Below are 27,480 nucleotides of genomic sequence, written 5' to 3'. Positions count from 1 at the left end.
TCCACTTCACTGTTTTACATACACACTCTACAGCACCCACCATCATGTCACATTTATCAACTAAACGCATGTTGATGTTGTAGTCCATCACACAATCTGGCTTGTATATTATTTGCTTTGTTGTTCTGTTCACCTTGCCACTGTCTACCATTGTACCAGGGTGAATGGTGGTCAACATGTTCACTTCACGTCTGTCTTTCCACCGCACTGAAAGCATTGCACCACTTTTCCTTACCTCGCAGTCACCTACTTGCATAGCAGTATCAAACACAGGCATTTCCTTTCGTTTTGGCTTTACTGTTCCACACACTCCAGTCTTATTATCCAGCAAGAATTTCGTTAGCAAGGGACTGGTATAATAGTTATCTGTGTACAATATGTGGCCCTTGTTCAGATATGGTGCAAGCAGTGACTTCACCACACTACCTGAGAAGCCATGTTCGTCATTAGCAGGAATATCTATATTTGTGGCTGAATAAAGTATCATGTGTAACACCATTCCTGATTCACAGTCACAGAGCACAAAGAATTTCAGTCCAAATCGGTGACGTTTTGAGGGAATATACTGCTTGAAGGCAGCACGTCCTTTGAAAAGCACCAGGGATTCATCAATAACCAGCTTCTGAGCTGGTACGTAGTAATCTCGGAACTTTCCAATCAGGTCATTTAGCACGTGCCTGACCCTCCAAAGCCTATCATCCTGTGTCTCGTCAGCATTATTTGCAAAATGAATGCACCGTAGGATCAACAGAAATCTGTCTCGGGACATATATTTCCCGAACAATGGTGTTGGAACAGAGTTGTCTTTGCTCCAATAATCTGAAATTACGTGTTTCACACAATGTTTCATCAACATGCAAATTGCAAAAAACACATACATCTCATCAACAGTTGTCTCTTTCCAACGCTGTAGTCGCGAAAATTCTGAAACTTCCTCACCTTCGATGAGATCATCCGCAAGTCTGTTCGTTTCGTGAACAATGTGTTTCATTAGCGGCTCATCGAAATATGCAGTAAAGAAGTCCATTTCACACATTTCGTCACCAGTATCAGGGAAAAGATCAGTAATTCCCACATCTCTGTTATCAAAGTCGGGAATTTGTGGAACAAAATCTTCCCCATCACTCCACACACGCGAACCTGCTACCTTCCGAGAGCCATTAGCTGCACCACGGCGAGGAATCCGGGGACCAGGAGCTGAAGCACGCCTTGTAGCAGTAGGGGCAGGAACGGAAGATGAGGAAAAAGATGTGGAACATGAGGGAATTTGTTCCTCATTGTCGCCATATTGTCCCATGCGGCGGCGCTTGGCTGGGCGGGCAGCTGATGCGGCGAAACTTGTACTGGCACTGGGGGTAACACTATTCTCCAACTCTTCATCACTAAAGCCTGAGAAAGATTCACTTGTTTCAGACTCGTCAATCGTATCATAAACGTGCAGTGGTATAAATGAACGATGTGCTTGGGCACGGGGTGGTGTTGAGTAGCAGCCTCGAGAGGCATCCTCACCCTCGTGGCACCCACATGTTCCCCCTCACTATCCGTTGTTTCGATTTCTTCTCGCTGGGTATAATCTTCATCTATATCTGAGTCGTCAATATCAGACTCATCAACGTCCTTGAACAATTCATCTGCAATTTCGTCTTCGGTCAAGGACTGCGCGGCGCCGAGCGCTGGGCGAGGTCGCACGCTGGGTCGTGATGCGCTCGCCATGGTGTCTGGCCACTAACTAAGGCCTGTGAAACAAAGCAGGCCTGCTCTGGATTTTTTTTTCAAAATGGCGTCTGTTTACAATCGCCCCTGGCTACGGTATGGGTGACCCCTTTACACCGCGGGACGTTTGAATCGTGCCTGGCACGCTTTGGCGTATATATACGCCATGCGCACGGTGGGACATGTTACTCATGGCGTATATATACGCCATGCGCAGTTTAAGGGTTAATGTGTCCAGGTCAAGTTTATTCCTTGGCACATACAGATTATATGTAATGCATTTCTGTTTTAGGGGTCGATTACCCCGAGTGATATATACTCATCCCCAATGTGGAGTTCATCAATGCTCAGATTAGGGATATTGTTGCTCGTATGAGTAATATGTCCGCAATATCTTTCCCAAAGGGCAGGGAGAACATGTGATAACCACGGACCCTTGGGTTGAAGTCATCGTCTCCTGTAGCACGATTACGTCAGAAATCGTGCTACAAATGTCAGTTTGCAGTTCTTGGACGTACTCTATCATGTCAATAAGTCTATTGCGAACTCCTTTGCATTTCTATTGCCGTATAGCGACTTTTTCTTCATTTACCATAAAGGTACACATATATATAAGGGAACCCGCACTTTAAGGTTTCATCAGGTAAAGTAAGAGTAACAAGCGTCATCAGTAGACTCCACCCCATCACCCATCAGTACACAGAGCCGTAGCCAGTGAATGGCAGTGAAAATATTCTAGAAAAAGATGCATTGTAACTTTAAGGGAAGGTATAAGCTTTTAATAATGGGATTTAACAAATGTAACCTCTCTATGGGGGATAAGATAGTAACTAAGGACCCCGTTTCCTTGAGTTGCCACAACGGTCAAAATATTAGGTACTAAAACGTACAAACCCAAGCCACCCACCTAATCTAACCGACCTATGCATAGAAAATGTGGATGTTCGTGAGCCGTTACTTTTTGTAGTATCCTGTATTTTGTCCGTTGGGATCATTCCGTTCTAAATCCGATATATTACTGGAAGACGTTGGGATGGAGACAGGGAGAGGGGGTGTGCAAATTGAGTACACGCACATAGAGAGAGAGAAGCCTGCAAGCAGGCAATCCGCACAGTAAGAGATTGCACAGGAGAATGAACAGGGCATTCGATAGGTGCATTTATCAAGATACAGTACACGCATGCAAGAGAGTTCTATAAGGACCGAACCTGACGGCACTGGTTGGAAGACTCGTGGTGGTCTTGTAAAGGCGGAACGCCGGAATCTACGTATAAACTCTGGATTGGGGAAGAACAAAAGGTTCGCGAGTTGAAGAGCAAAGATGTATGATGCAGAGCGGCAAGCCGATGACGGGGTGAGAGTGAAGTCGACGAATATGCTGGGCAGTCCAGACATCACTTAGAATCACAGGTTTCGTAATGATAAGTAAAAATACTTTTTACATCAGAAAATGGCGGAGATAAAGAAAACGGCTAGAATAACATTTAAAGGGGAATATTCGATCAATAAACGAATGAATCTTCCAGAAACCCTGTGCGAGTTAGTGGCTGTGCAATAATGCAAGAACACCAATGTTAAGTTGTTACGGCCTCACTTACCCAGTAACCGGGTTCTTTACTTATCAAGCTGTATATGGGGCCTTAGTGCCTCTTCTTACTCGATCCCACCCCGAGTCATAAGTTATTAAGAACTGGCAGTAATAATTAGTCTAAGTGGAAAGGGGGGGAACAACACTAAACAGAACCATCATCAAGTGTACTTCTTAACACATATGTGTTAAGATATACACATATGTCATGTCATAACACTAAAAGTGTCATTTTCGCACAGGACACTAAACCTTCTGCAATCTTCTTTCCCGGCGAGTCCACTTCTCTCTTCTATCGTACACCACTCAAGGTTTTCTTCCCGAGTCTGTCTTTTATGGTCCTCACGCCGGCGAATTCACCTTTCTCAGGAAATCATGGGCCAGTCCTCTACAGTATAGTCACGGTGCCAAACCACCACTTTTACTCTCCAGCAACACACTGGCAGAGGTCTCAGGCAACACACTGGCAGAGGTCTAAGGCAACACACTGGCAGAGGTCTCAGGCAACACACTGGCAGAGGTCTAAGGCAACACACTGGCAGAGGTCTCAGGCAACACACTGGCAGAGGTCTAAGGCAACACACTGGCAGAGGTCTCAGGCAACACACTGGCAGAGGTCTAAGGCAACACACTGGCAGAGGTCTCTAGCAACACGCTGGCAGGGATCTCCTGCAACACACTGGCAGAGGTCTAAGGCAACACACTGGCAGAGGTCTCAGGCAACACACTGGCAGAGGTCTAAGGCAACACACTGGCAGAGGTCTCTAGCAACACACTAGCAGAGGTCTCTAGCAGCACACTGGCAGAGGTCTCTAGCAACACGCTGGCAGGGGTCTCCTGCAACACACTGGCAGGGGTCTCCAGAAAAACACTGGCAGGGGTATTCAGCATCCCACTGGCGGGGGTCTTCAGCAACACACTGGCAGGGGTCTCTAGCAACACACTGGCAGAGGTCTCAAGCAACACACTGGCAGAGGTCTCAAGCAACACACTGGCAGAGGTCTCAAGCAACACACTGGCAGAGGTCTCCAGAAAAACACTGGCCGGGGTATCCAGCATCCCACTGACAGGGGTCTTCAGCAACACACTGGCAGAGGTCTCAAGCAACACACTGGCAGGGGTCTCTAGCAACACACTGGCAGGTATTACGCTGTGTCGTAATAATATTATTATGTTTTGTTGGTCGTTAGATTGTCTGTTCTGGACAACCCACCAAACCAAAACCTCTGTAGAGTGCTTACACTTTAATCGGGAGATCACCCTGCACACTTCTTGCTTTTGGAGAGGGGTTCATCGTCACATATTTAGGGGATGCGGCTCCAAAACAAACCTCGTTGTCATGTGCTCACACCCACTTGAGCTGCCATGACTCCCCACTCTCTCCTCGCTATGGTGCTTTCTCTCTCTCTCTCTCTCTCTCTCTCTCTCTCTCTCTCTCTCTCTCTCTCTCTATCTCTCTCTCTCTCTCTCTCTCTCTCTCTCTCTCTCTCTCTCTCTCTCTCTCTATCTCTATCTCTCTCTCTCTCTCTCTCTCTCTCTCTCTCTCTCTCTCTCTCTCTCTCTCTCTCTCTCTCTCTCTATCTCTCTCTCTCTCTCTCTCTCTCTCTCTCTCTCTCTCTCTCTCTCTCTCTCTCTCTCTCTCTCTCTCTCTCTCTCTCTCTCTCTCTCTCTCTCTCTCTATCTCTCTCTCTCTCTCTCTCTCTCTCTCTCTCTCTCTCTCTCTCTCTCTCTCTCTCTCTCTCTATCTCTCTCTCTCTCTCTCTCTCTATCTCTCTCTCTCTATCTCTCTCTCTCTCTCTCTCTCTCTCTCTCTCTCTCTCTCTCTCTCTCTCTCTCTCTCTATCTCTCTCTCTCTCTCTCTCTCTCTCTCTCTCTCTCTCTCTCTCTCTCTCTATCTCTCTCTCTCTATCTCTCTCTCTCTCTCTCTCTCTCTCTCTCTCTCTCTCTCTCTCTCTCTCTCTCTCTCTCTCTCTCTCTCTCTCTCTCTCTCTCTCTCTCTCTCTCTCTCTCTCTCTCTCTCTCTCTCTCTCTCTCTCTCTCTCTCTCTCTCTCTCTCTCTCTCTCTCTCTCTCTCTCTCTCTCTCTCTCTCTCTCTCTCTCTGTTCTGCTTTCTGGGAAGCCTCACTAGGACAAGGATAAACACATGTTCATAACAAGCATTTAATAACAACACATAACAAATACATTAAAGCACTCACATATAATATGCAAGTATATAAACTTCAGTACCTTATGATATTACAACTTGGTTGCAAACCAATACCAGCAGGACTCTATCAGTTACTTATACTAAGTGGTAGCCCAACTCCTGGCTTGCCACTTATGCTACCAACCTCACCAAGTGAGTTAAACCTTGCAAAACAATTATGGCACCATCAACCTCACTTAGAGGGTTAAACCTTGTAAAACAAATATGGCATTATCAGCCCTAGAACATATCTCTCTGCAGGTAATCTAGCCTACAGTTGTAATTCAATAAACTTCAGTGTAAATATTCCTTGGCATAGAAATGATAATCACTCACCCAGCTTTCACTGCGTTTTGCACGCTCATGGCAATCAAGCACTACCAACTCCCTACAAGTAGTCAATAAGAACTTCCTTCCCACATCTTGGAGTTCACTACCCTGACATCTTCAGGTTCTTTCAGGTTTATCAACCAGAATCCTCGGTAGCTCTTCCAAGCTGCTGCGCCATAAAGTTTCCCCGAATCACAATGATGCTCCACCACTGGTATTACAGAAACATGTGAAACTTCACTTCATTGCTCCTCTTTTTACAGCTTGAGATACTGCTGCTCACTGTATGGCTGCTCCTCCACAGAGCTCAGTACCTTCCACAACCTTGGAGGTTCATCCACTACTCGTCCTCTGCTGGCTCGACGTTCACCCCAACTCCTTCCCAAGACAAACCACAGAATTTGGTTCGCTTGCGGCGCTCACTGACGGGGCGGCGACACTCAGGGCGCCTCAGGCTACCCACAGAACTGCCTTAACTGCTCCACAACACCGTCTGCAGTTCACGACTCGAGCTGCACGTCTGCAGACTTATTCCTCAGTCGAAACGTCTGCCCACTTCCTTCCTCTTGAAGGTATATCAAACAGGGGTTCTTCTTCACCAGGGGCTCAAACGGAGCACGCTTTCCCCTCAGTATCTCTTCAGCTCAAGTGAGCTCAAACTCTTCTGAAGTGAGCCTCAGTCCTCCAGCAAACTCTCCACATCCAATGTCAAGTCATTTATTTATATTTTTGTTCCCTACCCATACTCTTAAACTATTTATAAAATTTAATCACTTGTTTACTATGCATATCCACGTCCATATCTCTTTAACCTCCTACTTAGGTCAGGCCTGATAGCATAACACTCAAGGGGTAAACTCGTTTCTCAGCTACCTAGGATCATAACACAAGGGGTCTCCAGCAACACACTCGGAGAGGTCTCAGGCAACACTGGCAGGGGTCTCTAGCAACACATTGGCAGAGGTCCCAGACAATGCACTGGCAGGGATCTCCAGCAACACACTGCCCGGTCTTAGACAATGCATGGCATGGGTCTCTAACAACACACTGGCTGGGGTCTCCAGCAACACACTGACAGAGGTCTCCAGCAACACACTGGCAGGAGTCTCAAGCAACACACTGACAGAGGTCTCCAGCAACACACTGGCAGGGGTCTCCAACAACACACTGGCAGATGTCTCAGGCAACACACTAGCAGGGGTCCCCAACAACACACTGGCAGATGTCTCAGGCAACACACTAGCAGGGGTCTCCAACAACACACTGACAGAGGTCTCCTGCAACACACTGACAGAGGTCTCCAGCAACACACTGTCAGATGTCTCAGGCAACACACTGACAGGGTTCTCAGGCTACACACTGGCAGGGGTCTCCAGCAACACACTGGCAGGGGTCTCCAGCAACAAACTGGCAGAGGTCTCCAGCAACACACTGGCAGGGGTCTCCAGCAACACACTGGCAGAGGTCTCCTGCAACACACTGACAAGGGTCTCCAGCAACACACTGGTATGGGGTCTCCTGCAGCACACTAACAGAGGTCTCCAGCAACACACTGGCAGAGGTCTCCAGCAACACACTGGTATGGGGTCTCCAGCAACACACTGGCAGAGGTCTCCAGCAACACACTGACAGAGGTCTCCTGCAACACACTGACAGAGGTCTCCTGCAACACACTGACAAGGGTCTTAAGCAACACACTGGCAGATGTCTCAGGCAACACACTGGCAGGGCTCTCAGCCTACACATTGGCAGGGATCTATAGCAACACACTGACAGAGGTCTCCAGCAATACACTGTCAGAGGTCTTCAGCAACACGCTGGCAAAGGTTTCCAGCAACACACTGGCAGGGGTCTCCAGCAACACACTGGCAGGGAGTCTCCTGCAACACACTGGCAGAGGTCTTCAGCAACACGCTGGCAGAGGTTTTCATCAACACACTGGCAGATTTCTCCAGCAACACACTGGCATGGAGTCTCCTGCAACACACTGGCAGAGGTCTCCAACAACACACTGGCAGAGGTCTCAAGCAACACACTGGCAGGGGTCTCCAGCAACACACTGTCAGGGGGTCTCCAGCAACACACTGGCAGGGGTCTCCAGCAACACACTGGCAGGGGTCTCCAGCAACACACTGTCAGGGTGTCTCCAGCAACACACTGCTATGGGGTCTCCAGCAACACACTGGCAGAGGGGTCTCAAGCAACACACTGACAGAGGTCTCCAACAACACACTGACAGAGGTCTCCAGCAACACACTAGCAGACTTCAACACTGGCTTATAACAAACCTTAACAGACAGATAGTACTTCCATCTCTTAACTCAACTTGGCCATCCAGGAGTTCGTCGGTCCAATCACCAACACTTCGCTATGTATGACAGACAAATCACTGTTTACACCGACATCGTCCACTTATTCCAACTGGAACACGTCTCGAGTTCAGGACTGTCCTGAGTGAACTGATTCCTGTTGACCAGGATCCCACCTACATCTCTTCTGGGGTGTCAAAATGTGGTTGGTAAGACAGAAACTACACAGGGATCAAATAAGAGCAAAGCCTTCCACCGGGGAACAGAAAAAGGGGTCAGGTGTGCCCAACAGAAGGGGTTGACATCGTCACAAATACCCTCCTAAAAGAATTGGGGTCGGGTGCGCTGCACAGATGGCGTTGACGTCGTCACATATGTAATCTCACACACCCAATGTGTATATAAATCTTGTATATTTTGTATATAAATAAATAAACAAAAATAATCTTGTAAATAAATAAATAAAATTTTGTAAATAAAAATAAATATATTCTTGTATATAAATAAATAAATAAATATAATCTTGTATATAAATAAATAAACAAATTTAAAATTGTATATAAATAAATAAAACTGAAAACTCACACCCCAGAAGTGACTCGAACCCATACTGCCAGGAGCAACACAACTGGTGTGTACAGGACACCTTAATCCACTCGACCATCATGACCGGTCATAAGGAAGTGATAGCCGAAGCTATTTGAACCCCCCCCCCCCCGCCGGCACTCGGACGGTAATCTTGGGCATAGTATTTTATCAAATCACATCATTCTTTGGGGCACACATGAGGAACACAAATGCAAACAAGCCTGAATGGTCCCAGGATAATATGCAACTGAAAACTCACACCCCAGAAGTGACTTGAACCCATACTGCCAGGAGCAACGCAACTGGTGTGTACAGGACACCGTAATCCACTCGACCATCATGACCACCTTTCACCTCCTTATGACAGGTCGTGATTGTCGAGTGGATTAAGGTGTCCTGTACACACCAGTTGCATTGCTCCTGGCAGTATGGGTTCGAGTCACTTCTGGGGTGTGAGTTTTCAGTTGCATATAGTCCTGGGGACCATTCAGGCTTGTTCGCATAAATGAATACATATAATCTTGTATAAATACAGAAATAAATACAATCTTGTATATAAATACATAAACAAATATAATCTTGTATATAAATAAATAAGCATAGTCCTATAAATAAATAAATAAATAAATATAATCTTGTATATATATATATAAGTTAATAAATAATGGGATAATTGTTCGACAAAAAAGGTAAAGAGATATAACTTCAGTCCAAATTAAAAGAGAATCGATGCTTGGACATTCATTGAAAGGGTTTCTTGATGTTATGAAGACATAACCACTGAAGTTACCACGATGAGTGTCAAGCATCGATTGTCTTGGAGACAAATCAACTCTTGAATTAAAAGCTAAAATTAAGAATTATTTTGCATAAAAAAACGCGATGATTTACACTGAATAATAGACATTCTCGGAACGGATTAAAAAAAAGGAGAGAAAAACTGTGAAGAAAAAGAAACACCGGCGAAACTTAGAGGTAATTAAGATTGGGGTCATCAGAGATTGAAGACGGACCTACATGCAGCGAGATCTCAGGTGGAGACTGAGGTCTTCTTTCCCTTAAGGGAGGAAGATGAGAAGGCATTTGGCTTATTGGTCTTGGTGCTGAAGAACGGTAGTGGCAATGTAGTGATGTCAGCATGAAATCTAGGTAGGTGATGAATGTCAGGCGCTACAAGGGCAGGGTGGACATTAACTGTGACCGTGAGGAAGGACGACAGTGGAGACAGGGCTCAGAGGAACCCCACATTGGTAATGATTGTGCTGTGAGATGAAGGACGGGACCATGCAGAGAGGATGGACAAGGAGTGACTCCCTCCATGTCTCCACAGTGGTTCCAGTTCCTGTTCCCGTAGTCACGCCTGGTGACGTAGAAGTAGCCATTATTATAGAAATGGCAGAAGAGGACTGTGGGGGTTAGTAAGGGCAGGTACCAAGTCAGGGACTAACACATTAGAAGCCGTGGAGCCAGCAGAGAGCTCTACCCTGGGTAAGGTTGAAAAACTTGTCAATAAAATAAAATGTCCATTAATTTGTCTGATTGAGGTTGGAGGTCAGACGCTTGGGACTAATCTCATTAAACTTTTTATAGTGTTAAACGATTGGTATCAGGCCTTATGATCCCCCTTGAAGTAGTCATCCCCTATGCACCACATACACCAGCCAGGCACCACTTACGCCAGCCAAGCTGGCCAACATAAGAACGGCATTCAGAAACTTGTGTAAGGAATCATTCAGAACTTTGTATACCACATATGTTAGGCCAATCCTGGAGTATGCAGCCCCAGCATGGAGTCCATATCTAGTCAAGGATAAGACCAAATTGGAAAAGGTTCAAAGGTTTGCCACCAGACTAGTACCCGAGCTGAGAGGTATGAGCTACGAGGATAGACTACGGGAATTAAACCTCACTTCGCTGGAAGACAGAAGAGTTAGGGGGGCAATGATCACCACATTCAAGATTCTCAAGGGAATTGATAAGGTAGATAAAGACAGTCTATTTAACACAAGGGGCACACGCACTAGGGGACACAGGTGGAAATTGAGTGCCCAAATGAGCCACAGAGATATTAGAAAGAACTTTTTTAGTGTCAGAGTGGTTGACAAATGGAATGCATTACGAAGTGATGTGGTAGAGGCTGACTCCATTCACAGTTTCAAGTGTAGATATGATAGAGCCCAATAGGCTCAGGAACCTGTACACCTGTTCATTGACGGTTGAGAGGCGGGACTAAAGAGCCAGAGCTCCACCCTCGCAAGCACAATTAGGTAAGTACAATTAGGTGAGTACACGAAGTCGGTGGACGTGAAATGTTCTGCAATGAACCCGTAGAGTAGCATTTGTGTATTACTTTATTCACTCTCGTATTCTTGAAGATATCCTCACAGTATACCCAAAATTTGCCAGTGCAGGCTATTAAACACATGGCTCTGTATGACTAACCATCCTGCGAGATGGAGACTTGTATTACCACTGCTACCTTATTCAATCTTGTGTTGTTGATATCCTCAAAATGCATCCGGAGTCTGCCAGTGCAGACCGCTTATCACATGCCTCTGTATGACTAACCATCCTGTGTGATGGGGATTTCTTAGCATCACCTAGTTAGCTTTTTTGACACACTGTACTCCACTTCATATAGTCTAGGGTAGCTGCACTAATGCAGATGTACCTAATATGTTAATAAAAAAAAAATTCAGACAGTGGCATGTAAAACGCACGTTCAGATGAAAGATTTACATACTGGGTGCAACCTTTTGGTTACAGTGATGGAGATAGTGTGAAGTAAAAATAATGAATTTTTGGGATATGACTACAAAGGTGTGTATGGGAGATATGGGGAGGGTGTTAATAGGAGGAAGTGGGATGGTGTATGTAGGGCGGGAGGAGATGGGGGGATATGTGTGGGTGGAGATATGAAGCGTGTGTGTAGGAGGGAAGATTAGGAGGGGTGTTGGGGGTTGGGGAGGGTTCGTGTGTTTTGTTGACATGGGGAGGGTGTGAGTTATTAATGTTAGTTGTAACAATGTTAATTTTAGCAATGTTAATTTTAGTAATGTTAATTTTAGTAATGTTAATTTTAGTTATGTTAGTTGTAGCAATGTTAATTTCAAGAGAACACACAACATGTTCATCATTACAAAACTCTCCCAGCCATTATCTCTTCCAATAACCACATTATCACAACGACGGCTGGCAAATTTCCCGCCAGTTAATCAATACCAGGAGTAGTGTCATTCACCCACACCAAGCTTCAATCAGCCACCACAACCCGCTTGCTCCAGGCACGATATCTGTTCCAATGTGCGCGTCTGGCCATGATACCCCAGAAGGAATGCTTGCAAACACCACACGTTCATTACAATAAGTTACAGGAGTTTTTAAAAATGTTTTTATTTGCGAATAAACTAGTTGAATTGTTTAGAAAGACTGCCTTCTAAGGCTGTGTGGAATGTCAGAAGATTGGAAGAATCTGTAGCCAGTCCGTCCTAGCGAGTGTTCCCAAAGTCAATAACAATAAACTCAAGTAAAAAATTGCCTAAACCTAACCTAACCGAGGACCCACGAATACGGGGATGGGACATCACTTCAATTTTTCGAGTCGCTATGATTTTTTGTACATCAGTTTTGGGCCTTTGGGGATTTATATGTCAAAATGCGATGTATTTTAGAGATTCGAGAGGGCGGATTGTCCTGACTAATGATTCGTATTTAAATGTTCAAAATCATATCCGCAATGCTAGAATGTTGCCAACGTATATATTTTAAGTGACTGAAAGTATTTAACAAGTTATTTATATCAGGAGAACTGATATTGCTGAGTATTTGAGGTACTGTATTTTTTGATGAGGAAAATAACAACTTAGAAACGTGATAAATCGCCATTTCTCTGATAGTTTCCATTAATGTTTAGCAAATTTTTCATATAATGAACATTGTTCCAGGCACTACAAAGTTGAAGTATGTTTTTTCTCATTATCTTTAAATATTTAAAATTTGATTTATTTTCATAGATTTATAATAACAAGTAGAAGCATGTGGGGAAGATTTTTAAGACGCAAATGACACCTGTGGATATTGAGAAAGCCTGTTGCACAAGGCAGAGGCTGGAGCTGATGTGTTAGGCATGCAAGGTGTGGTTGACATGCTTCTAAATACTGTGAAGGGGCTTTCTAGGAAGTAAAGCGTTTATGTGCAAGAGTTAAAAATATACAGATTAATGTTATGTGAACCAAGGAGTGCACAAGGGTCATGTGTACAAGGGCAGTATATACAAGGGTCGTGTATACAAGGGTCGTGTACACATGGGTCGTGTATACAAGGGCTGTGTATACAAGGGTTGTGTATACAAGGGTCGTGTACACATGGGTCGTGTATACAAGGGTCGTGTACACATGGGTCGTGTATACAAGGGTCGTGTATACAAGGGTCGTGTATACAAGGGTCGTGTATACAAGGGCTGTGTACTCAAGGGTCGTGTATACAAGGGTTGTATATACAAGGGTCGTGTATACAAGGGCAGTATATACAAGGGTCGTGTATACAAGGGTCGTGTATACAAGGGCTGTGTACTCAAGGGTCGTGTATACAAGGGTTGTATATACAAGGGTCGTGTATACAAGGGCAGTATATACAAGGGTCGTGTATACAAGGGCAGTATATACAAGGGTCGTGTATACAAGGGTCGTGTATACAAGGGCTGTGTACTCAAGGGTCGTGTATACAAGGGTTGTATACAGGTTCCATTCGTTGTTCATTGTTTACACAACTGTGGCCACGAGGGACGTCCGGGCCACAGTGTGTAAACTTTTATTTTATTTCCAGAATCTGGTTTTTGTGAGCACTTTCCATAACAAAATGTGAACCTTAATATACACACTAGTATATGTTGTCCAAAGGCCTCTCGTGTGCAACATATGCTGCCTTATAGGACGACCAGTGAACAACACGATTGTATACAAAACAATAAATAATCACCTAACATAATTTTTCCTTGTATTTGCTTAGTCTTAATGGGTTCTTCAGCCGTGTAGCAACTGCGTCTCTTTGATATGATGATGATAAAGATTAAGCCACCTAAAAGGTGGCACGGGCATGAATAGCCCGTAAGTGGCGGCCCTTTTGAGCCATTACCAGTATCAAGAGCTGATACTGGAGATCTATGGAGGTGCGACTGCACCCTGCGTGACGGGAAATGTCTCCCGTGTCTCTTTGATAAGAGTTGTGGTATATATATATGTTCGTTCCAAGGTACCAGGAGCTGCAATAGACTCGCGTCCCGATAGTAAGGTTCATCCAGATATCATATCCCGCTTGCTCCAGACACTACGGCACACCTGCACCGACCAAAGAATACACCTGTACGATCAACGACAACACAGATTCAGCAGGAGACAGCTTTTTGAGCAGTCAGTAGCATCAGCAAAGCGCCCAGCTGATTACCGTGAGCTGTACCATCAGCTGTCCACTGTCAGCTATTTACCGTCAGCTGTCCACCGTCAGCTGTTTATCGTCATCTGTACAGTTTCTTCAACATGACCATGCGGCTGCTGCTGGTGTTCCTGTCGGTAGGAATATTCACTTATATATAAAAATCCACGTATATATTAAAGAATAGCCCTTTATATGTGGAATATAAAATTATTTAATCGTAATTTACATTTTTTTAGTGGTATTTTGGGGGCTAAGACTTTGTTTACATCTGTATAGGTGAACGCTTAAATCTATCACTCGGTATGTCTGTCTTGTATATTAGAATGTCTACTTAACGTGTCCATACAAAAACAGTTTATCTTCATCAAAGTACGCAGCAAATATTTTAATATGTAATAGCTCGGGCAAAACACAATTGGGTTTAAAAAAGCTGTTTGTCTAAAAGAAATTTTAACGTTTAGGTGCAATAAGTCGAAGAATTGAACAAAATTATTTGTTAATGTTGTGTTTAAGGAGGCCATAATGGTGGATATTAAAAAGTTGTTCAATGTCAATCAAACTTTTTTGACTAGTTGTATATGGAAGGGTTGCAACTATTCCATTTTTCAGTATCGCAGCCTAAATAGAAAGGTTTAGTTTAGCTCATTTATTATGCACCCCTTACCCATCTTGTGGGCGGTAGTGGAAAGGGTTACAGAGACACATAATAGGCTTAGGGACTGAACCCCACAATTCATTTAGCTAAGCAAGTTACAATCTTGATGAGCTAGTTACAAAATTCAATATAAGTCGTCACATCAACAATGGGTTCAAAATCGACCTCAAGTACAGGTTCTAAATTAAGCAACTGACATATGTGGAGATCTAGTGTCACAATTTATATGTTTGTCCTGCACACCGCCCCCCATCCAGTGGGCAGCGGTGGATAGGTTACAATCCCTCAGTTACTACCTACAGTTAGCAAACTGGGGATATTTGGCTAAAATTTTTGGTAGCAGATCATTTTGAATGAAATATTTACACATCGCTGGAACATTGGTTATAGAATTGTCTCTAAATTCACGTATCTTCTCGCACTCCATCACATAGTGACGGAGGGTGTGCGAATAATTTTGTTGACACAGTTTACATTTGGGCAGGTCTACATCAGCAGATAATGAGAATTCCCAGAGATACTTGTAACCGAGTCTAATCCTAGCAGTAGTAGCATCTAGAAGTCTGCTGATTTTATTGGATGATCCATAGATGTGTGGTTCCTCTTGCATGATAGTATGATGATAGATGGAATTACTGGTGTCAATTTCACTTTGCCTCAGATCTACAAGATCTTGTTGAAGTTCTCGGTGTAATGCTGCTCTCAGATTGCACATTGACAATCCAAGGTTACACTCAACGGCTCCTTTAAAGGCAGATTCTTTGGCTAACTTATCAGCTCTATCATGCATTCGGAGGCCAACATGAGATGGAGACCACATGAAATAGACTGTCACCATCCTTAATAATATTGTTGTATTTGTGTCTAGCTTCGGACACGAGCATGTTACAGTTATGTCTTAAAGAGTTGAGAGCATTTAAGAATGATACGGGAGGAAGAAATGTAGATAAGATGATGATATATATATATATATATATATATATATAAAAAAAAAGTTTGTGAGGGTACCACCTCTGGTGCCAATGTGGGGACCCATAGCCTCGGAGAAGAAAATAAAAAGTATTCAGAGGAGACCTTGTGGTTTCTCACTGAACACTAATATTATCTTCTCCTACCACCCCCATTCTTTTGTATGTACACATATATATTTACTTTATTTGAACTTTGTTACAAAAAAGGAGTTGATATATAGATATATATATATATATATATATATATATATATATATATATATATATATATATATATATATATATATATATACATATATATATAATATATATAAGATGATAAGGGAGAAATAGAAAGGGAGAATTTTTTTCAACGACTTTTACACATTTTCAAACATTTACTACAACCACAAGTTTCTAATGAAATCATTTCTATGACACTCTTCTATCACATTAGCATATAATATAGTTTTTTTCTAACGGGATTTTCCAAAATATGTTTAGCTTTACTAATACAAATAGTCAAAAGTTCCCCCCACAAAATTATTCAAATATATCACGCTTATTTCTATTTATAAAATCAATAAATGAACTTAGGAAAAAATACGTCATACCCATGGTAGAGACATAAATTCTACATATAAGGTGTAAGTTTCATGTAAATTTAATAAAAAATTTAAAGAGTAGAAGTTACGTTTATGTTACTTAGAAGAAAGTAATGAAGAAAGGAAGTCTAAGGTGCTGCCATCTGTGGCTGAGGTTGACATCAACCAATTTCCTCCGAAATTGGCACCGTTACATATAGCAGTCAGGTGTATAAGTTTCATGCAAATCGCCAGATAAACAAATAAGAAAAAAAAATTAACTAAATTTTCTTTTGGATAAAACTAATTATTATTTTTTATATTATATGCTACTGTAATTTCATGATTTCAGTTGACACTTGTGTTTGATGTTAATTTTTTACCATTTTCGAAAATCGTTGACATGTAATTAAATATTTTATTTTCCCTTCCTATTTATGCTACAATGCTGCTACTTGGACCAGTTGAAGTCAATTTCATATACAACTAGTCAAAATAGTTTGATTGAAATCGAACCAGTTTTCAATTATTGCATATTTAGCATTATGCCCCCTAAACGTTTTTGCGATGTTTCTCTCAATAACAAATTCAGGAAACTATTCCCTTGATTACCAAAAACAATGTCAATAGAAAAAACTTTAAAATCAATGTTTCTTGTTATTTTTCTGAAGAAAATTGATTAGATATAATATCTTGAGAGAGGGAGTTGTAGAGAAACCGAGTGTAGGGTGTCAGGAAGACAGATGTACTCACCTTGTTGTACTCACCTAGTTGTGCTCGCGGGGAACGAGCTTCGGCTCTCTGGTCCCACCTCTCAACAGTCAATCAACAGGTGTGTACAGGTTACTCAGCCTATTGGGCTTTATCATATCTACTCTTGAAACTGTGTATCGAGTCTGCCTCCACTACATCACTGCCTTATGCATTCCATTTATTAACTACTCTGATCCTAAACAAATTCTTTCTAATGTCTTTATGGCTCATTTCGGCACTCAATTTCCACCTGTGTTCCCTAGTGCGTGTGCTCCCTTGTAATAAATAAACTGTCTCTGTCTACCCTATCAATTCCTTTGAGAATCTTGTATAACCCTAACTCCCCTGTCTTCAGGCGACGTGAGGTTTAATTCCCGTAGCCTCTCCTCATAGCTCATGCCCCTCAGTTAGGGCACTAGTCTGGTGGCAAACCACTGAACCTTCTCCAATTTAGTTTTATGCTTGACGAAATATGAACTTCCTTCTGAAGCTGTACACTCCAGGATTGGTCTGACATACATGGTTTACAAGGTTGTGAATGCTTCCTTACACAAGTTTCTAAAGGCCGTTCTTATGTTGGCCAACATGGCACTTGGCGCTGATGTTATCCTCTTGATAACGGCTTCTGGGTACAGATCTGGCGTGATACCAACCCCCAGGTCTTTCACTCTCTCCGATTATTGAAGAATTTCAAAGATTTTCACACAGAGGAGTCGCGGAATGTGGGGTATGAGGGAGTAAGCTGTAGAGAAGCTGAATGTTGGGTATGAAGGAGTAAGCTATAGAGAAGCTGAATGTGGGGTATGAGGGAGTAAGCTGTAGAGAAGCTTAATGTTGGGTATGAAGGAGTAAGCTATAGAGAAGCTGAATGCGGGGTATGAGGAAGTAAGCTGTAAAGAAGATGAATCTGAGGTATGATGGAGTAAGCTATAGAGAAGCTGCTTGTAGGGTATGACGGAGTAAGTTATAGAGAAGCTGTGAGTGGGATATGAGTGAGTAAGCTGTGGAGAAGCTGTTTGTAGGGTATGAAGGAGTAAGTTATAGAGAAGCTGTGAGTGGGGTATGCGGGAGTAAGCTGTAGAGAACCTGTGTGTGGGGTATGAGGGCGTAAGCTAAAGAGAAGCAGTGTTGGGTATGAGTGGGAGTAAGCTGTAGAAACGCTGAATGTGAGGTATGAGCGAGTAAGCTGAGGAGAAGTTGAATGTGGGGTATGAGGGGAGTAGGCTTTAGAGAAGTTGTGTGTGTGGTGAATGAAGGAGTTAGCTGTAGAGAAGCTGAATATGTGGTATGAAGGAGTAAGCTGTAGAGAAGCTTTGTGTTGGGTATGAGGGTGCAAGCTATGTGAGAGTTTGGATAGTGGAATAAGTAAAATAGTTGAAGAATTGAGCTCGGAAAATTTCTAAGAATTTTCTTTGATTCTTTAACTTTTATTCCTGCCGTGATATTCAATTAGGTCGCCTGAGGAAGGACTTGCTTAGCTAACACACCAGTGTAGTAAGCAGCTCATTCCTCACTCTGGGTCCGTTTATTAACAATTGACTAGGCGCGAGCAAACGCAGAGACCTCCAAAAGTTGAAATCCCCTCCACTCTGTCGTCGACCTTCGCAAATCGCCGAAGCGAATCTTACGAGTAGGTCCTGGCTTTCACAACCATAATTTATATCTGTGTGGTGCCGTATATATAGTCCAAAACCCATGAATCAGTCTCAATTTTAATAGTCGAGTGCGACAGTACACTTAAGGAACCATATAAATGTGTGGGGTGTAACGAAAAGACAGTGGTCAACATAACAACTTAGTTTATTCAATAAAGTACTAACTACTACAACAAAACAAAAGAAATATCAATGACGTTACTCGAAATCCTTCCTGTGACACTATCAAAGACAGCTAGGAACCAGCCCCTCTGACTGCATAATGAACTAACTCGAACATACGGTGTGAACACAGAGGAATCAATCAAGAAACAAACTAACAGATCAATAATCACAATTACAACATATGACACAGTAGGTTCTGAGACACGTCTCCAGTAACCTCCTAACTGTTTTACGCCTCTGTGCAGTCTACACCTGCAATAGCGGTTGCAATGCAATCAAATCAGTAGCCTGTCAATGACATCAATGACTAATGGGTTCACTGGCAACTCCAGCAACCCTTCCACAATTAATCTTTACGTTAACACTTCGTCTCACGGACGATCAACAATCAAAAACAATTTGATTTACGTTAATAACCAGATAACATTTACGTTGATTTAATAACTCTTACAAGTGTCACTACTAATGCGGAAATTACACAACACTCTACCCGTCGAGCATTTAGTGAGTAAATCCCATTAATCCCTGTACTTCCAGACAGCTGATTAATCTCTTTACAAGTTACGTTAATTTACGTTATCGGTTACAATCACTCAACGATGGTAAACTCTGATTTACAATGTCCAACGTGCTAAGAGAACGGTAATCACTCGTGATTACCTTTAGAGTAATTAATTACTATCCTCAAGATTAATAATTAAACAATTAAATACGCAACCTTTCACACTGGCTCAGCAATTTACATTAAGGTATGAATTCCATCTGAGCCTTCCATACTCAGACCAATTCAGGTGGCTAATAACAGTAATTAGGCACCACGTTTACGTTATTCTAAAATGACGTTACTCCTCCCACGAGTCAATCAAGTGCCGGTACTTCCGGGCAGATAAATAACGACGTTACGTTAATGGAACAATGGAGCCTTCGTGTGAGTCGATCAACAAGGATCGAAGTTAATTACTTTGACTTCCTGAAACACGTCAATTACCCGGCCCACTGACCGTTAATTACGACAGACAATACTCTAATTCTTATCTGGCTGATGGCTAGGCTCCTTGAGACTACCGTAGCTGCTTGCAGGAAAGTAAATTAACCCAAACGTATTCTACGTTACTCAAATTGACAAAGAACAAATTCTCTTAAAGCAATGGGCGTTCCCTTGGTTACGTTATATTAATTGCCTCACAATCACCTCACTGAATACTGGACTTCGATGTCCTACCAGATAAACAGGAGAATATAAAACCCAAGTACTTGTCTACAGCCGAGTTCATCCACGACAATGATATATCAATCTAACAAATCACAGTGATTTACGTTACAATCCGGTTGCATTGACAATACTCCAGAACCTAGTAAAATAACATACAGGACATGAACCCTCTAGAACACTGCCCCACAATGACTTTACTGAACTGCAATCACACCCCAGTGATTGACCAACACTTGCAACACTCACCATCAATAACAACCCCTTTGCAATAACACACACGGCAAGTACTCTAATTTCCAAGTATTAGAATACTACACACACTTACTGTTGCAAATGACCCCAGTGCTCTAATTACCACTTAGAACATAGGTCCACACATTTGCAATCACCACAGTAAATAACACAATAACACTGGGCACCGTGACACTACGATCATATATATATATATATATATATATATATATATATATATATATATATATATATATATATATATATATATATATATAATTACAGCTGTCACATGTAGCCTACAGCTATCAAATGTTAATGGGAACAATAAGAAGATCTCGCACTCCTTATATCACATGGGTGAGTGATTTATTGATCCACTCGCCAAAATTCTATCAAAATTACGTTAACACTGCAGCCACAATATATATTTATAAATCACACTTGTCACGGCCCTGAGAACAAAACAAGAAATTAACACCACAATCTGGTATCACTCCACAATAATCATTGCCATGATTTCCTGACGTCACACACTGACACTAACCTGAGCGCTCAGTACTGGAATTCCATACCTGCAAGATTATACATGAAATAATATCACTCCGTCCCACGGACGATCAAAAATGATTGAATTACCACAATTATACCAGAATGGAATATAAAATATTACATGGACATCCTCTTAGTCCTTGGCTAATACTATGTTACCGTGTGTACCCACACACACACACACACTGTACGTCTGTGTACACAAGACGTATGTCCCTCTGGACTGACAAGATGTCGACAAGGGTGATTATCTCCTCGTCCACATTTCACTTCACCTCTACAGGTGCTTAGTGACAATGCGACGGAACACCTGACCTTGAATTCAGGCTTAGAGACTGACTAATCACCAGAAATACACACATAAGTACTTACTCATTTATACCCCATCGACTGCTACAGAGCACTAGCAGGAATTAGAACGTCTATAATCACTGGTATGAGGATCCAAGAGTCTGTTACTGCTCGTATGCAAATTACCCACGACCCAGATTTTCTCACTCGTTCCCTATCTTTCTACCCCTCGACGAGGACTCCAGCTGGATTCTGACTGCAGCTGGCGGTCTTGGTGGAGGCGGCGGTGGAGAAGCTGAAGAGACAGTCACCACGACGTCGTCTTGCCCAATTTCGCCGAATGGGCAAGAGAGACGTCAGGCTATGGTGGTGACTGGAGCAGAATGATGCTTGTGGGAGAATCACCGGTGATCCCCGAGTCCTCCTCAAAAGAACCAATGAGAGGGAGGGACACACCGGCCTACCCCTCTCAACCAATCAGCGGTGGTGTAGCAGGGCCCCTAGGGCACGCCAAAATGGCCGACTCACTAGACGTTTGCTAAGATGGCGACCGTTGCCATGGCGACGATGCTGGAGCTTGTGGGAGGCCCACGCTCGCCACAGGCTGTCCCAGGAATCCCGCGCAAATCTAGAGTTCTTGCTCCAAGCCATACAATAAATGATCCTATCGGCATATCTCTGTAACCAGACGTGCTACCCCGGCCAGGGAAACATTTCTGGAATGCTGTTGACTAGGACTCTCACATGATCCCTAACACAAGATGTTTCGGTTACTGGTTACCAAATGTAAGTACGCGCACTTAGCAAGTGCACTTAGCAAGTGTACTGGCTGGTACAGGCAGAAGAGAACCATTGTAAGTGAGCTGGTGAGCCATTCCCTCACAAGCTGAAGCTGTTTGTGTGGTGAATGAAGGAGTAAGCTGTAGAGAAGCCGAATGTGAAGAATGAGGGAGAAAGGTGTAGCGATGCTGAATATGGGGTTTGAGGGAGTAAGCTGTAGAGAAACTGAATGGGGTATTAGAGAGTAAGTTGTAGAGAAGCTAAATGTGGGGTATGAGGTAGTAAGGTGTAGTGGAGCTGAATGTGGGTTATGAGGGAGTAGGCTGAGGAGAATCTGAATATGGGGTATGAATGAGTAAGGTGTAGAGAAGCTGAATGTAGGGTATGAGGGAGAAAGGTGTAGAGAAGCTGAACATAGATTATAAGGGAGTAAGCTGTAGAAAAGCTGAATGTGGGGTATTAGGGAATACGCTGTTAAGAAGCTGAATGTAAGGTATAAAGGAGTAAGCTGTAGAGAAACTGTGTAGGGTATGAGGGAGTAATCTGTTATACATACAGCTATTATACAATTGTTAATATTTGAACAATTGATTAAATGTTTGTTGTCCAGTTTTGTGAGAGTATTGTATTATTATTATTATCATTATTATTATTATTATTATTATTTGCAGTAGTAGAGAAAGTAGAAGTAAGGGACAATATTATTATAAGTAAAGAAGTAGTAGTAATAATAATAAAAGTAGCATGAGTGTTATAGTACTTGTAATAATGACAATAGATAGATTAACAAATCCACAGAAGCCGAAATGAGAGGTCAAACCTATGCACTGGGTGTTCCTAGGCGCTCCAGTCGACTGTGCCACGACATGTTTCGTCGTGGCACAGTCGTGAGAGAAATGAAAAGTTGTGGTGCAGTTGACTAGAGCTCGCATCTGGTGATACCCAACACATATGTTCGAACCTTCATCACGGCTCCTTTGGATTTGTTAATTGATATATCACGATAATGTGATATAATTGTGAATAGTTAGGTTGATAGCAACAATAAAAACTGTTATTAAATTTATTCTGAAAGACAGCGAGAGAGAGAGAGAGAGAGAGAGAGAGAGACAGAGAGAGAGAGAGAGAGAGAGAGAGAGAGAGAGAGAGAGAGAGAGAGAGAGAGAGAGAGAGAGAGAGAGAGAGAGAGAGAGAGAGAGAGAGAGGGAGAGAGAGAGAGAGAGAGAGAGAGAGAGAGAGAGAGAGAGAGAGAGGGAGAGAGAGAGAGAGAGAGAGAGAGAGAGAGAGAGAGAGAGAGAGAGAGAGAGAGAGAGAGAGAGAGAGAGAGAGAGAGAGAGAGAGAGAGAGACAGAGACAGAGAGAGACAGAGACAGACAGACAGACAGACAGACAGACAGACAGACAGATAGACAGACAGACAGACAGGCAGACAGACAGACAGACAGACAGAGACAGAGACAGAGACAGAGACAGACCATATAGAGAGACTGAGAAAGTGAAAGATGGACGCACACACATATATGGTGTCTGGGTTGACCAGGGGACTTCCGGGTCTCCCTTCCAGTATAATAAACAATTTAATTCTTGCCATTTTTTTAATGTAAAACATTGCGAATGGCAGTAGTTCTCTGGTATATTCTGCTGGGTCAACGCTGACTAATAAAATACTGACGACTATAACAGCACTGACAACTATAACAATATTGGCAGTTATAATAACACTGACAGCTATAACAACTCTGACAGCTATAACAACACTGACAACTATAACAACACTGACAACTATAACAACACTGACAACTATAACAACACTGACAATTATAACAACACTGACAGCTATAACAACACTGACAGCTATAACAACTCTGACAGCTATAACAACACTGACAACTATAACAACACTGACAACTATAACAACACTGACAACTATAACAACACTGACAATTATAACAACACTGACAGCTATAACAACACTGACAGCTATAACAACTCTGACAGCTATAACAACACTGACAACTATAACAACACTGACAACTATAACAACACTGACAATTATAACAACACTGACAGCTATAACAACACTGACAACTATAACAACACTGACAATTATAACAACACTGACAGCTATAACAACTCTGACAGCTATAACAACACTGACAACTATAACAACACTGACAATTATAACAACTCTGACAGCTATAACAACACTGACAACTATAACAACACTGACAACTATAACAACACTGACAACTATAACAACACTGACAGCTATAACAACACTGACAACTATAACAACACTGACAACTATAACAACACTGACAACTATAACAACACTGACAATTATAATAACACTGACAACTATAACAACTCTGACAGCTATAACAACACTGACAACTATAACAACACTGACAGCTATAACAACACTGACAACTATAACAACTCTGACAGCTATAACAACACTGACAACTATAACAATAACTAACTGCAAATGCTTGTAAAAAATGTTTGTGATTTTTACCATTTTATATTTCCAGTTCAAGGTAATGTTTGATATATTTTAACATGTTTTATCAGTGGTAGTTTCAGCAGAAACATTAACATGGCGGGTGTCTGTTGCAGGTGGCGTGGGTGACGGCGCTGCTCTGTGTCTCCCAGGTCCTCGCCCTGAGTGACTGTGAACCAGACTGTGCCGGCAAGAATCCTCGGGATAAGGTTGCAGATCCTTCCGACTGTACTCGGTATTACCTCTGTATAGCCGATGGTGAAGCATCCGACGTGTCTCTGCCTTGTCCGGATGGTACATCTTTCGATAGTACTGCTCAAGATTGTACTGGTACCGTACCATGTAAAAATACCTGCATACTTCCTGAGTGCAAATTAGAGTGTAGCAGCGACCCGGGCACTCGTCCTGACCCAAAGAATTGCAGCAGCTATTATTTTTGCACTGGTGGCAACGTCTATGGGCCCTTGCCATGTCCCGATAACTCCCCTTATTTTAACGGCGATTCCGGGGCCTGCGAGGTGAGCCCATCCGTGTGCTGTAGGGACCCGTGTGCTGCTTACTGCATGGATAGTCAAGTGGAGACCCAAGACCCTTATGACTGTCACATGTACTACCTCTGCCCCGCTAGTGGACCAGCCGATCCCTCTTATCATTTTACCTGCCCTTCAGGGCAATATTTTGACGTTGCGGAGGGTAAGTGTATAGATGGCGCAGATTGTAGCGCACCGTGTGCTTCCTCGTTTCCTGGGGATGATACAACAACCCCCGAGGGAGGCAGTTCCACTCCAACATCAGTCTCGAACACTCCAACATCAGTCTCGAACACCCCAACATCAGTTTCGAACACCCCAACATCAATCTGGAACACCCCAACATCAGTCTCGAACACCCCAACATCAGTCTCGAACACCCCAACAACAGGACCGAGCATTACAACAGCACCCACTCCTAACTGCCTGGATTCGATGATTTGTACAAACGTGGGCTACTTCCCCAAGTGTACGACGTGTGAGCAAGAGTACTTCATCTGTCAGTTCGTCGGTTATCCAGCCGACATTGGTACCTGTCTAGGCGACAAGGTCTTCAACACGAACCCCGCCTACGCTTATTGTATCTCTCCCTCCGTCTGTCCTTTCCAACCATAGTTTAGAATCCACCACCCACTGTTCTTTGTTTTTGAACCGCTGCTCAGAGCATATTTCCTACTATTCAGAGAGCACCTACCACTGTTCTACACCAACCACCCACTGATCTTTACCCACCACCAACTGTCTTAATTAAGCCCATCACCCAGCCCCCCCCCCTGTCTTATGCCTATCTCCCATCGCTTCCAGCTCACTATCCACTGTTCTGAGCCCACCACTCTATGCTTTAGGCCCACCGCCCAGTGTTTTGAGTCCATCACTCTATGCTCCTCCCCCCCCTCCACCCACTGTTCTGAACCCTTGAACCACATCTCTAAAACCACCACCCTCTTTGTTCTTACCCGTCTGGGACTACCTTGTACCTGGGTGTTACGAGCCTCACTTATATCGGCTCGTGGATAGCTTAATGTCCCTTAAGATGCTAAAGCAGAGGTCAATAGATTAATTATTAAAAGTTGTTCAATGTCAACCAATATTTTTTGACTAGTTGTATATGAAAAGGGCTACAAGTGTTCCAAGCTTTAGTACTGCAGCCTAAATAGAAAGGTAGATTTATTTATTATTTTTTTCAACGAATATTACACATTTTCAAATGTTTAAATACAACCACACGTTTCAGATATATTCATTCTATGACACTTTTCTGACACATTAGCATATAATAAAGGATCTGAGGTCGGAAATTTTCCAAAACATGTTTAGTTTTCCCAATACAAATAGTCAAACTTCCCCCAAAAAAATATGCAAATGTAACATGTGTATTGCTATTATAAACTGAATAAATGAACTTAGGAAGAAACGCTGGCCCTGTATTTTAGAGACATAAACTTTACATATAAGGTGCAAGTTTCATGTCAATTGAATAAAAAATGAAAGTGTTATAGGAACATTTATGTTACCTGAAATAACTAAGCAAAAATTAAAGTCAAAGGTGCTACCATCTGTGGCTGAGATTGACATCAACCAATTTCCTCCAAAATTGGCACCCTTACAGATAGGCTTACGTACAGTCGGGTGTATAAGTTTCATGTTTATCGTCCGATAAACAAATACGAAAAATAAAATTGAAAAAAATAACTTATTTTTTTTAATAAAAATAATTATAATTTTTTTTAATATATGCTATTGTGATAGCTGAGAGTCATAGACATGATATCAGTTGACACTTGTGTTTGATATTCGTTTTTGACTATTTTGGAAAATGGAGTTTTACTACTTCAATTTTTGTTCGCCCTTCCTATTTATGCTACGTTGCTGAGACCTAGACCAGGTGAAACCCTTTTTTTTATACGACACGTCAAAAAAGTTTGAATGAAATCGAACCATTTTCATTTTTGAATCTATTGGCCCCTTAGATGCCCTGAGAATCGCTTGTGTAGAAGGATAATGATTGGAGGAGAATGAGACACTAATTCAAATACACATCAGTATATTATAGGCATGATATACACATACACTCATACTTACAATTAAGGTTAAAGTAAATGTATCCGGTCCAGTATTCAGGACCAGATTAACCAGATTACCCCCAAGTAAATTAAGTAAAATGGCTAACTAACTCTCCACTAGGAACTCCCACCACATGAAACACATAAGAAAGAAACCGTTGCATCAACTTAACCGTAATTGACAATTAAATCGTCAAAACCCCCCTTTCACCCGAGGCCGGCTTCGTTCATGACCCAGCAGAAGGAAGAGTAATAATCATTAATTGTTTATATTATTATTATAATATAAATACATCTCCCCGTTTGACAAGGGGAGGTCGTCGATAAGACCTGTCGGTGACATGCGTACCACCACTATCTGAGAACCACAAGACCTGAGTACCACCACAAGACCTGAGTACCACCT

General features: G+C 42.6%; 1 protein-coding gene across 1 annotated transcript; it reads left to right on the top strand.

Annotated features, from left to right (window-relative positions):
• The first annotated feature begins 13,978 nt into the window (after positions 1–13,978).
• LOC123758396 (uncharacterized) lies at positions 13,979–26,507 on the top strand. The gene is made up of 2 exons (XM_045742752.2): positions 13,979–14,283; positions 24,598–26,507. Exons 1-2 carry the CDS (start codon positions 14,251–14,253, stop codon positions 25,624–25,626), a joined length of 1,062 nt encoding a protein of 353 aa, XP_045598708.2. The 5' UTR covers positions 13,979–14,250; the 3' UTR covers positions 25,627–26,507.
• Positions 26,508–27,480: the final 973 nt, after the last annotated feature.

This window comes from Procambarus clarkii, chromosome 11 (assembly GCF_040958095.1).
Source record: "Procambarus clarkii isolate CNS0578487 chromosome 11, FALCON_Pclarkii_2.0, whole genome shotgun sequence".
Classification (NCBI taxonomy): Eukaryota; Metazoa; Arthropoda; class Malacostraca; order Decapoda; family Cambaridae; genus Procambarus; species Procambarus clarkii.
This window is presented reverse-complemented; position numbering and strand designations above follow the sequence as displayed.

Coding starts and splice junctions, on each gene's coding strand:
- LOC123758396 (XM_045742752.2), top strand. CDS start 14,251: ATGACCATGCGGCTGCTGCTGGTGTTCCTGTCG. Junction 14,284..24,597: donor TGCTGCTGGTGTTCCTGTCG/GTAGGAATATTC, acceptor TGTCTGTTGCAG/GTGGCGTGGGTGACGGCGCT.